This window comes from Helicoverpa zea, chromosome 22 (assembly GCF_022581195.2).
Source record: "Helicoverpa zea isolate HzStark_Cry1AcR chromosome 22, ilHelZeax1.1, whole genome shotgun sequence".
In the NCBI taxonomy this organism is placed as follows: Eukaryota; Metazoa; Arthropoda; class Insecta; order Lepidoptera; family Noctuidae; genus Helicoverpa; species Helicoverpa zea.
Genome location: NC_061473.1, coordinates 3,789,150 through 3,802,266, shown reverse-complemented (window position 1 = coordinate 3,802,266; position 13,117 = coordinate 3,789,150). Strand labels below are relative to the sequence as shown.

At 37.8% G+C, this 13,117-nt stretch overlaps 1 protein-coding gene across 2 annotated transcripts in view; it reads right to left on the bottom strand.

Moving 5' to 3' along the window:
• Window positions 1-520: 520 nt before the first annotated feature.
• The window catches only part of LOC124641103 (inactive dipeptidyl peptidase 10), a 181,852-nt gene continuing 169,255 nt past the window's right edge, over window positions 521-13,117 (bottom strand). Inside the window, exons 12-20 of one of the 2 annotated variants that reach the window (XM_047179079.1) lie at window positions 11,781-11,919; window positions 11,169-11,341; window positions 9,859-10,001; window positions 8,317-8,508; window positions 6,847-7,004; window positions 6,225-6,436; window positions 5,713-5,888; window positions 3,867-3,917; window positions 521-826 (exon numbers count right to left, since the gene is read on the bottom strand). In XM_047179079.1, the coding sequence (XP_047035035.1) occupies window positions 5,745-5,888; window positions 6,225-6,436; window positions 6,847-7,004; window positions 8,317-8,508; window positions 9,859-10,001; window positions 11,169-11,341; window positions 11,781-11,919 (1,161 nt within the window). In that variant the 3' untranslated portion in view covers window positions 521-826; window positions 3,867-3,917; window positions 5,713-5,744. Of the gene's footprint in view, window positions 827-848; window positions 3,596-3,866; window positions 3,918-5,712; window positions 5,889-6,224; window positions 6,437-6,846; window positions 7,005-8,316; window positions 8,509-9,858; window positions 10,002-11,168; window positions 11,342-11,780; window positions 11,920-13,117 lie in introns of those variants that run through there. The other variant, XM_047179078.1, reaches the window with a different exon arrangement.

The window sequence follows — 13,117 nt, the reverse complement described above, 5'->3', positions numbered from 1 at the left end:
GCAAAAATCACATTATGTGCGTTTTATTTGTGTTTCTCGAACGTGCTAGTATCTGCCAACCTTTACCGTCTTACCACAAAAACTTTTTAACGTCAGTTTAAGACTTGTCTAAAAAAATGACAAATTATGACGTTGACATATGGTTCATTTTGGAGCCACATTTTTTTTAGACAAGTGTTAAACAGTGGTTAAAGTTTTTGTAGTAAGGCCATTAAACTTTAACTCTCAACTTATAACTTATAGGTAATATACACACTCAAACAAATTATATCTGTACTTTAACTTATAACTTCGATTGATAGGACTTTATTGGTCCAACTACAAAAACAGGCGTTCGACACGTGTTTAAGAAAATTCTCTATTCGTTTTTATCTTAAACACTTGACGAACGTCTGTTTAACGTTCTTGTAGTAAGACCTTTGACGCAATTCTTAAAACACTAAAAAATATGTGGCTTAAAATTAAAACTTAAATTCATAGAATTCGTACAGTCGACGAAAAAAAAACAATTGACATTACACGGGTTTTTTTACACGCCCAATAAAATTACAAACAGAAAAAATATAAATACATTTTCAACAAACGTACGATCACGGAGAAAATTCAACAAACTACAAAAAAAAATCCGATAACATTTCCGACTTACTCGACTGAATAATAAGTCTAATGACGAAAAAAAATCACATGAGAATGTAATCGAATTTTCCATATGAATCTAATGTTCTTACAATAATTACTTACAGAAACGTACGAGATAAAACGACGCTTTTGGCACTTAGGTCTTTTCCTTTATTCTTCTGAACCATCGAGCATTTTCTTCACTCAACTAAATAAAGAAATATTTTTTCTGACGGCGTACTGTTTTCGTATTATTTTTGCAACAGTACGCCGGCAGAAAAATATTCTTTTACGACGTAGATTGAAAGCGTTTGCACACACAGCTGGTCTTGCACGAGAATTTGGTGCAGGAATATCATTCTTTCGTGACACTCCTGGTAAAATTACGTGCAGAACTTTGGACTTTTACAATTTAATTTTTTAAATTTTATTTTGTGCAAGAGAAAGTAAATTGAGACTTAAGCATGAGGTATTTTAATATTTTTTCATATTCTTAAGAATACATTTTTCCAGTTAGTTGTCTGTGCAAACGCTCATATTGTTCATGTCTATAAGATTTCTCATAATTTGAACGCTTCAAAATTCCTTTTATACAAGTGCTTTATCGGAAGAGTGCTTACTTATAAAGGAGGTATTTTATCTATTAAATTATTGCTATATTAGTTACATTTCAATAAAACTTTTAATTTCAAACTTCACTAAGGTAACTAATGCACTAAATCTTACTAGTTTTTCAAAATCTTCACTAATTAGTTTTTAAAACTTTAATTTTCTTTAATAAAATATTTTTAACATACTATTGGTCTTTAATAAAATTTATTATTAAATACTTTTAATACTATAAATGAAGTGACTAGAACCATGCAAAATTTGATGAGAGTGAGCAATTTTATACTTAAAGATCAAATGTTTGGATATTTTTTTTTATCAAATACGTATATTTTACTAATTATATGGAAACGCAATTATTTATTCTGTTCAAAGAATTTAGTTTTGCGTTTTGGTCATATATTTAGTGAAATACACAAGAAAGCGTATTATATTATCTAAATGGGAAATATTATATTAATCTGTACAATTATTTGTCATTTAGAAATTACACTTTACCATCATCGTCGTTTGCGATTAAAATTAATTGCAATTATTAAATTAATTTTCTTTTATAAAATTAATCACATTGCAAAATGTTGCAACGGCTTTAAGAGTGCGGACTCAAGTCTCTTGAGAGTGTGAGGTATATGAAGATACCCAAAGGAATTTCAACAACCAACATTATGCACTTTTTTATGACTAGAACGCATTTTTCTTATAATAATTCGCAAATTTCTTTATAATCAAGGGTACGAATAGATATTCTTTCTATTAATTTGCCTTGAGGACCATGTCTTGTACAAAGTAGCAACTGTAGAAAAATCAAACTTCTTTTAATAATGAAACTTCTAACGAGTCTCATTAACACGAATTCCTTTTTCTCCCGAACCCGCGGGATTTTCGGGTGTCGTGCCATATTGGCATCTCAAAATACCTCATTTTGATTTACGATTGCAAGATCGTAGGTTTAGTCCGTGTGCCTATCAGGCAATCTTCACTCATACGTAGATAACCACGTTTATAAGCGAAAAAATCAAATTCATGTATGTTCTAGTTGTTTTGGTAACTTTTACGTAAACACAGCCATAGTTCTATGTATTTAAACCACTCACATGCCAGCTTAAGTTTCAGTTTTCAACATTTATGATAAAAGCCACAAACATGCTTTCTAAGTCTATGAAACCAACCTCCCAGTATTGTTTAATACTTTATTAAAACATGTGCATGTACCCACACAGACACATCCTACAGAGAATTGTAAATCGGATTAGAAGCTTACATTTCCCTACAGTTGCAAGTTTTGCCAAGGTTTCTTCAAAAACAATGTCTGTTTCATACATTTTCGATCAACGAAAATGACTTTTATATTTTCAAGAACGTTTTTATAGGTACATGACAATGAGCTCATGAAAGGTACACTATCTATAACAATTTTATCTACTAGATCACAAACTGATTGACTAAAGAACTATTCATTCAATTCCTTTATTAGTCACTAGATGAAATATTGCGTATTTTAAGCTAAATGTTAGAGACGCGAGTATTATACATGCACAGAGGACTATAATGGAAGATTCTTGTGTTTGTGCAGAAAATAAGGCAGAGAATCGTGAATAAGATAATTATATCGAATATTCGTATTGAGTTTTTGAAGTAAGAAATCTTGGTTTTCACCGATATGTGTGTTTGTGTAAAAACTGCTGTAAATATTGATATACTTAAACTAGTTGGCGTTATTATTTTTATTTATTTGAGGTTAAAATTTGTTATACGTGTGTATAATAAGAAACTTCATATGATTGTCAATTATCGTACGGTCATGTTTTTTTTGCGGCGTATTATTAAAAATATTTCCTTACACAATGATTTCTGTATCCTTATTTAAAGCACATTTCCATCCATGATTACAATTCTTTTCAATCCAAATTGAAATACAACCTATACCAACCATAACGACTTTTCCTAAATATTTTTTAATAATACGCCGACAGAAAACGCTTTTTGATGATCAGATGAACAGATCCAGGACTCCTAGCTCTAAAATCTAAGAGCGAAAACTTTTTGCTCTAAATCTATTCATTCATTGTAACATCTTTATCCTACTGCACCAAAAGAAGGGTTATATTTTTTTCATGATATTGCTTGTACTTGATGACTATCAATTTTCATGGTATTATTAATTAATTTAAAGTTACTTTTTGCTGTCGTAGTTATCAATTCTTAACAAGTGCTGTTTTCCTGGCTCCGTTCATATCGTAAAGACATTAAAACTCTTATCAACATGACGGTGGCAGTTGTGATGCGTTAGATATGGAGTTAATTGTACTACGGGTTATTTTGATTATCACTACACTCTCTCTTTGGGCGCTAGCTTCGTATTTATTACCTGAAAATAATAAAATAGAGAATAATGTTACTTAAGTATGTCAATTAGATAGTAGATTGCATGATATAACAACAATAAAATGCACATCAAAAAATACGGAGTACCCAAAATGATTCCTTGGGGTAGAACCCGTTAATTTTAATTGATCAATAGTATATATTGATCAATAATAATTTTGGCTAATATTTATAAAAACTGACTTAGAACAGTATTTGTGCAACGAATATTGAACTTTATTACCCATGTTTTAAGGTTTAAAGTTAACACTTACCTCTCGTCGGAGTCTTCTGGCTCGGAGTTGTCCTCACTCCGCACTGGTGAGCTGTTAGTGAATTCATACATTAATAGAAGTGTTGACTGTATCAAACGCTTTGGTCAGGTCTATTTGGAAGACAGTAAATGTCAATAAGAAATATAAAACTAGACTAAAAAGTTAATCAAATTTTGAAAAGTGTTTTTTTTTTCGTTTTATTAATGATCCGTTTAATCGGTTGGCAATTTGGATTTTTCAAATAATTATTTTGTGTACCCCGATTGTCCCTCTTACTTTTGTCGTGCACGAATTTTTAATTATTTTTTTAACACAATTTTATCCGACACTACCTACCGTATAAATGTTGACACAATAATTTACAAGACCTATCTACACAGAGATGGTACAGATAATACGTCAGCCGGATTACGACAAGCCACAGCTGCAACATACATGAGGGCGGTTGCTATATCTTGGCTATTGTGTCCGAACTGCAAGGCATTGACTACTCGTTACTTATGTAGCCCTAGTACTCTGTGCTGGATGACAGTATTGCTTTACTTCTCTGGTTTTAGGTTTTAAGCTGTTGTATTGTGCATTTTGATGATTGAACCATTTTGGTAACCTATAGTTCGGCCATTCAGAGAATGCGTTCCTGACACGTCGCGATTGAACTGACGACGTAACTTTGCAATGGCGTTGCAGTTACGATAAAAATATTTTTGCTGGTTGTTTACCGTTTTAACAATTGAGGAGCATTAAAACAACATTATTATATCAATAATCAATGAATGTAGTTACGTCGTCAGTTCAATCGCGACGTGTCAGGAACGCATTCTCTGAATGGCCGAACTATAGCTCCTATATTTTTTAAGGCTTTCATTTTGTTATTTTAATTATAAGAACTATCCTATAAGTTATGACATCAATATAGGTAAGAAAGAAAAATGTCTGTGGTGGATAACAAAGGAAAAAGAGGTAAGGATCAAATCAACTCAGCATACGTGAGGGAGGGCAGTTGCTATATCTTGGGTATTGTGTCCCAACCACAAGGCATTGACTACTCGTTACTTATGTAGCCCTAGTACTCTGTGCTGGATGACAGTATTACTTTACTTGTCTGGTTTTCGGTTTTAAGCTGTTTGGAGTGAAATTGATTGAACCATTTTGGTTGCTTGGCTTCTATTTATTTTTTAGGCTGTAATGATAAGAATTTGTCCCATGAAGTAATTATTTCATATTATTCAATACATATAGCAGCCTCAAGAGGGATTAGGATCAGATGTAAACTTCATAGTGCGATGTAGTGCGATGTAGTGTCACCGACTGGCGACTATACATCGTAGTCAGTTAACTTAGGAAATACATAATGTTGTAAACATAGTTTTTTAGTCTTTCCATCTAGTTACCCAAAACAATAGAATTCTATATTGAAAACGAAATGAGTTGGTTATGGAGTAAGAACCAGTTAGTATATTTTTCGAAAAATAATCAAAAGTGTTAAGGACTACAGCCTCATATACCTACGTGTTACCTACTTACCAAGACAGCATAAAGAACAGGACATTACACGTAATCTCACCAAGAGCACAACTCGTCGCTCAACGAGTCTCAGTCGAGGTTGCCGCCATTCCGCAGCCCCGCCTTGGTCTCGACACTTTCACACAATATGTTGTGAAGTACCAGGACAGCATAAACAATAGAACATTACACGTAATCTCACCAAGAGCACAACTCCTCGTCGCTCAACGAGTCTCAGTCGAGGTTGCCGCCGTTCCGCCCCGCCTTGGTCTCGACACTTTCACACAATATGTTGTGAAGTACCAGGACAGCATAAACAATAGGACATTACACGTAATCTCACCAAGAGCACAACTCCTCGTCGCTCCACGAGTCTCAGTCGAGGTTGCCGCCGTTCCGCAGCCCCGCCTTGGTCTCGGGCGGGACTTGCTTGCGGAAGCAGTCGTCCAGGAAAGACGACATTGTTCGGTATAGGTGACGCTTCACGCCTGATAGGCTGTGACCCTCGTCTGGGTAGATCTGTGGGAAATGATGATGATATTAGTTGGATTGAAGAACTGATGGTATGGGCCTCAGGTTAGAAGCTTCATAAGGCCTTCAGAGATTTTGAAGACAAATTACATACAATTGTAACAACTAACACTATCAAAGCAATCGAGCAGTTTAAATACAGTGGACGTGTCATTCCGTGTGTCAACAGGTTATATTGATTGTTATTTTAAATTCTACACTAGATTGTGCTTAGTCATATTGAGAAAATTATATTCAGAAAATAGGCAATCTTCAATCTTCGCTTGAGTTAGGTTGGAGTTGTACTGAGGACCAGGAATAGCCTAGAACCTTCTAGCAACTCACCTGCTGGCGGAACATGCTGCCCTGGTCGGCCAGCGCTCGTGCGAGTGCCATGCTCTGCTGCACGTGGACGTTATTGTCAGCCGTGCCGTGTACTAGCAGTAGCATCTTGTCGTGCAAGGCTGCTGCTTGCTTTGTGACGTCGGCGTCTGCGTAGCCGCGATAGTTGCCCGTTGCGTTCGGGAAACCCATGTAGCGTTCCGCGTAGGCTGAGGCTGCGGGAGATGAATATCGATTAGTATTGGTTTTTATGGCAGTGTCTGTTTGGCTAACTATCAATGATACATACACCATACATAGGGCTCTACCATGGACTGTGACGTGGCACTATGTATGATCTTCAGCTGTTCTTCTACATTAGGTACTATTGCACTTTGCTGTAAAACATATACCTATCCTACGTTAACAGCCACCTGGTTTCCACCAGTCTCTTTTACAACTTTTTAATAAATTCATGTTATAAAAAATAGTATCAATGGGTCTCTGATGCAGTTGACTTTCGGCGTGTCGCACGCGTGCATTCAGCGCGAATTCAAAGACATGAGTTTTTATTTCAAACAGGCTTTAGCAGGTTCGAAAAGTCATACAAAATAGAAGCAGGGTTCAAAAAAGTGTTGTTACTAACCATAATACCGCCAACGCACAATAGGCGTTAAGGCGATGCCGCAGTGGAAGACGCTGAGCGGCGAGGCGAGCGCCAGCGCCGCCAGGAAGCCGCCGTGCGCGCGGCCCCACACCGCCACGCGCCGAGCGTCTATGAAGTGGAGCGAGTCGCGGAGGTATCTGGATGTGAAGAAGAACTTATATAGGATCTTTTAGTTCAAGTAACTTAAAAATATCAGGCTGGATTCTGGAAGTTGGCGGTGTTCCACCCCAGTACATGTCTACTTGTTGTGGTGGTGGTGAAGGCTACTCAATAGCAGTCGTTATAACACCCACCTTAGAGGTCGTGAGGCAGATTGGAGAGAACTGTGGCACTAGAGCTTATAAAAAGCTTAAAAACCTTGATCTTTCTCGATAAGAAGAACAGAAAAAGAAAAAGCTATTTCTAACTAGTTCTCCAACTTCACAATACTTTCATGGGAGTCTACTTGCACCTCCACTGACGCGAGGATAGCCCCCGGCTACTGAGCCCCACTCTTAACTCCGTGCTGTACTAAGGCAACAGCAGTGACAGGGGCACAACTAACGGCCGGTTCACACATGTCTCCGTTTTACTGTTCCGTTTTATCGTGTACGTTTTTTTTTCGTCGATGGCGTTTTTACTGTATACAGAATACTGTGCCATGTGTGAAGTCACTCATACAACTACATACGCGATCGACGAAAAAAAAACGTACACGATAAAACGGAACAGTAAAACGGAGACATGTGTGAACCGGCCGTTACTCAGCGACCTCCAACTGGTCCTGTAAGGGTGCGTCCACATCTGGCGAATGCGCCGCGAATGCGCAGCACGCGAGCCGATCGCGAGCTGTCCGCGAGCTGCGCGCGTGCAGTCACTGCAATAGTTCGGTGCGCCTCTTTAGCGCAACTCACGCAAGGCTCGTATAGAGCGCGCGAGCGGCGCGCGATCTGCGCGCAATCAGTTCTCGCCCTTACAGTTATATTGGCTCAGTACTATCGAAGATGGCAGACGTCGCGCGCCGCCTGCGCGCCGCTCGCGTGCGGCGCTTAGGTCGCGCGCGAGCTGCGCGCGTGCGGCGCAGAAGCGGCGCACGAACAAAAATGCACGCGCGCAGCTCGCGGACAGCTCGCGATCGGCTCGCGTGCTGCGCATTCGCGGCGCATTCGCCAGATGTGGACGCACCCTTACTCTACGGTGCCGAGGCGCCGGTGCAACGTGTGATGAGCCCCGAGCCCTCTGCCGGCAAGGCTACTGAGCCACAGTCTTTACTCCGTGATGTACTAAGGCAACAGTAGTGAAAGGAGCACAACTTACTCAGCGACCTCCAACTGGTCCTGTAACTCTACGGTGCCGAGGCGCCGGTGCAACGTGTGATGAGCCCCGAGCCCTCTGCCGGTAAGGCTACCGACCCCCTGTCTTTACTCCGTGATGTACTAAGGCAACAGTAGTGAAAGGAGCACAACTTACTCAGCGACCTCCAACTGGTCTTGCAGCTCCACAGTGCCGAGGCGTCGGTGCAGCGTGTGATGAGCCCCGAGCCCCCTGCCCCCCGCACCCCGCGCGTCTACTGACGCGAGGATAGCCCCCGCGCCAGCTGCTAGGGAGCCCCAGTCGAGCGACCAGCGCTCTGTCACTAGCTGTGTTCCTGGTGCTCCATGACTGGTGGAAAAGAGAAATTGTTCCTTTTACATTCTTTTTAACAAAATGGTTGGTTAATTATTAACTTCTAATTAAGTAAATAACGATATTATGATGGCACGAGTCTTGATTGAGGTTTAGGTGTGTTTAACGATTTTAAAGAGGATCACCCTGGTTCTATTGAGCTATTCTTAAAATCTTTTGTTTAGGAATCACAATGTATATCCAGACAATTAATTGGAATAAATAAAATTATGATATGCTGATCATGGTAAAGATACCATGATAAATTATTTAAATACTCCAGGTCTGATGCTGCACTGTACGAGTACTAACTGTTACCAAATTGAATTTCAAATAATCCCCTCGTAAAAGACAGCAATAAATCGTTCCAAACATCTCTTATTACTTATTAGGAATGTTAAACATCAGTCGAGTCCATTGTGTTATTGATTTACGATCGTTCAAGCCATTACCAGTCTTATTACTTTCCCAACAATGACTATAATCTTGTGGCTATTGGGCTGAGTCCATGGAGAACGAAATGACAAGCGGAGATGTCATAACGCAAAATCTGTTAAGAAAATAGCGCGTTAAAATGCGGGTGTTAGGAGGACTAGGAACGTAATAGGCCTTCTTTGGAATATGTCCATTTTTTAAACCCAATCAGGGATCAATAAAGACAAAACTTTGAAAAATTTGTCTTAAATTGACAAGGAACCCGAACGCCTCATTATTTCTGGTTACTGATCACTTTACTTGACCTATAAGAAGGCGCCTGACCTACCTGCCTGTGGCATCTCTCGTCTTTCCTGCCTGCATGGTAGTCTTATAAAAAGTAAGTGCGGTTATATTTTCACATTTACGTTTGGGCAGGAATATTTTAAGAGTCCAGTGGTTTGGCGAACTTTGGAATTCGGTGTAAGAGTTCGATAAATGTCAATTTTGTTTATTGTATTGCCGATTGCGAGTGTTTGTTACGCTTTAGTGGGTAGTTCTTTAAAAAAAGGTTCTTTGGTTATCTGTTAATGTTGTGGATGTGCCATTAATGCACCCTTGAAAATTTTATGTTTTAGTTCTTGATTCTTTTTACCTAAGCTTAAGATATTATTATATCGTAATATATCCTTTTCTAGTATCTTTATAATATCAATGAAAAAATTTAAAAGGATTATTTTAAATACTCAAAATACCACTCAGCCTTACTTGTAAAATCCTTCAAATATTCATGTTTTACACAATAACTAACTTGAAATCTATTTCCTAAAGAGCCAAATCTGATTTTTTTTTATAGCTCATAGCTAAGTATGAGTCCCGCCTGTCAATTGAAATTTTTTCTTCAGAAGCTGCAAAGTCTATCAAAATACTTACACTTTCAACACTAGAGGATACTTGGTGACCTCGTCTTCTCTCAGCCCTGGCGGCAGCAGCAGCCGCACCCTCGCCGCGTGACCGCTTGACAGCTGCACCGAGAATGTCCTGGGGGTGGGCAACGCTATAGCTGCTAGGCGCTCCTGTATAACACATTTGCTACATAAGATTTCAAGTCATTACAGTAACTATTTTTACACACAAAAATTATAAAATATTAAGGAATATAATAGAAATCACCATATTACCTACAATAAAAAAATAAAAGTATCCTATACGTATTGTAAAAAATATATACATATAATATTGGGTCGTTGACTAAGGCCCAAGTTCACTGACAATATAAACGGCAGTTTTTTAGAACTTACTGTGAAATTTTGGTGTACAGTTTTCGTAGTAAACAGTTGTTAATTAGTTTAGAAAAACGGCCGTTTATTTTGTCGATGAAAATGTGCCTATACATATATCTTATATCATGAAAATGTACATTCATTTGACATTGCTCCTTAAAATAATGTCCCTTGGTTGATTGATTGATTGTTGATGGTTTGATGATTCGTTTTATTTTCTTATTTGATATTCTCAAAATGAGAATAGCCAGGTACTGCTTGATGTAAAAAAATCTGTGACCAAGAATTTTCTTGGGGTCGTGTGCCTTCCTAGAAAGTAACTGTTTCTGACAGTTCAATAGCATAGTATAAGGATTTCTCAGAACAACCATTGGACGGTCTAGACTAAAACCCCCTTCATCAACTAGACAGCTACATTAATTTAATTTATTTCTGAGAAGAACCGCAAAGTTATTCAAACAAACAAAAACGCAGCATAATATTTCATTTTCTCATTATGTTTTTCGTTGTGTTTCGCTAATTACAAGGGCCATTCATAAAGCCGTTTCGAGATTCTCGTTATGGCAGAAATAATATGTGCTTAAGATGCCATTTATCACGCCTTGTATACTATATCTGTGATTGTTAAGATTCCTCTATTTTGTTAATGATATGATTGTAGCTTCTGAATCTACAATTTGGTTGTTAAACTTAAGCACTAGCTTGGGTATTTTTTTTTTTGAGATATTAAATAGCAGTTGCAACAGAATTCAGATTGTTTTTTAGAAAGGCTACATACGTTGCGATTTACCGGACATTTAAAAAAGTGGTGGTATTATTGAGTGACGCTAAGACGATGAGTAAGACCAGAAGAAACATTTGAGGGCATTTTATCACAGCGCACGGATAGAATCTCGTCTTTATCCCTCAAGATTTTTGGTCGATTATGCCTGCATGATACTTCCTCATAAAAGAACTCACCTTAACAACAGTGTTATTCTCCAAATGCGCCAACAGCCTGGGGTCAGGTAAGGCAGTCTTGTGCAGACTGAAGGTGGGCACCCCGGGACCCAGGCACTCTAACACGAAGTACGCTGATGATGGACTGAAGTGGGCCTCATGGTATAGACAAGGCAGGTTTTGAGGCATGCCGTCTGAGGAAGATAGAAAGTTATTAAGACTAGTTGTTAGATTGCCCAGCTTTTGATTACCCGTAACGACTGCCAAAGAGGTTCAAATGACAGCCGGGACATAGCCGGGACCCATCACTTTAACGTACTTTCTGAGACAAGGAGGGACTCATCATGACAGAATAGTCACCCATCCACGGACGACTCTCTCTTAGTATTTTCATAAGTTACGAAGTCTTATAGTTAGTTTTCTTGAAATAGCACTTTACTATGAATTTTCACGTCCAAGTTTCAAAGTAAGCAGTTGTTTTTTTTTAAACTGACGTTTATGTGGTCAGTGAACTAGGGCCTAAGTAGTATAAACAAAGCTACTTCTCATAACAAGAAGGTACATAAGCATAATTATCTGTATCTTTTGTGTAATAAAGACATTTTATTTATATTCGTTTTATTTAAGCCTCACCAGGATACTTCTTCTTCTTCTTCTTGCTGGGCGAGGGTGAGGTGGCGGGGAGCTCCTCATCCCAGTCACCGTCCCCCCACGTGCTGTCTCCTGAAGACGCTAGGTTGCCGTAGTACTCCAGGTTTATTGATGGAGACGGCTGCGTGGAAATTGAAATATGATTATTTTAAGATGAATCAGTAAACTAATATGTAGGTACTGTACCATTTATCATATTTACTTACATTAAACAGTGCGAAGTTATACTAAGCGTTATTAAGTAGGTATGCGTTGCGCATACACGCATTTTTAGAGACGATTGTCATATATTTTATATTTCAACGTCAATTTTGAACAATACATAAGGACAAAAGGTCCTGGATTTTCAGTGACAAGGAAGTCAACCAATAAATACCAAATTTTATTTATTTTTAGACGGTTTACAAAATGAATTGTCTACCAACTACTATTTGAAATTTAAAAGACCTAAACAATTCCCTTTGCTATTTTTCATTTCACTATCACACGAACAGAACGAATTTAGGTAAATATCATAAAAACAATTTTTAATACCTCCGTCAAATGACTGCCATTACCTGCCACACATTTTTTCCTTATTTCAAAAGTTAACAACAATAAAACCCAGCAATTATTTAACACAAAGCTTAAGCAGAAAATTGCCTTGAACTTTTTAATTTCATCATCAATTCACTAGGTTTCCCGCGCAAATCCCGCGGGGCCAAGGCGTTTAGTCATTCAGGCTAGTCGGACCAAAGCGATCTATTATTCAACCTTATTTCGATTTCATTTGAAAAGAGAACTAAATTATTTCTGGCTAATATTGTATGAACTATTGAATTTGTAATGAGGATTTATACATACCTAATTGGAAATTGTAGCTAATAGGCTTTACCTTAATTAATTGGTTTTATAAAACGATTTGACTTTCAGGGGAGCTGCGGTGGAGGAAATTTTTTTTTAATATAACCTAGGTACATTCTTGACTGACAAAAATTACTTACTATTCATACTTAGATATTACGATCTTTCTGTCTATTTATTTTGTAGTCAGCTAGGTAAATCTACCTTCAACTTTGTTTTACTTACTTCATTAATTTAAATGCCTATTCAGCGCCTTGTTAGTCTTAAAATATTACATGATTCAAAAAGTCTACAGTTCATTTGCAAAGCGAATCATACAATCAACGATTGTTATTCCTTTACAAATACAATGAAATCCATTTTCCCAATACTTACTTGAAGTCAAAGCAAATATACTTTCAATGAGAGCTCAAACGAGGCTCATAATATTTGTTTTCATATTACCTAACGTCAAGTTCATGATATTGACCAGAGAA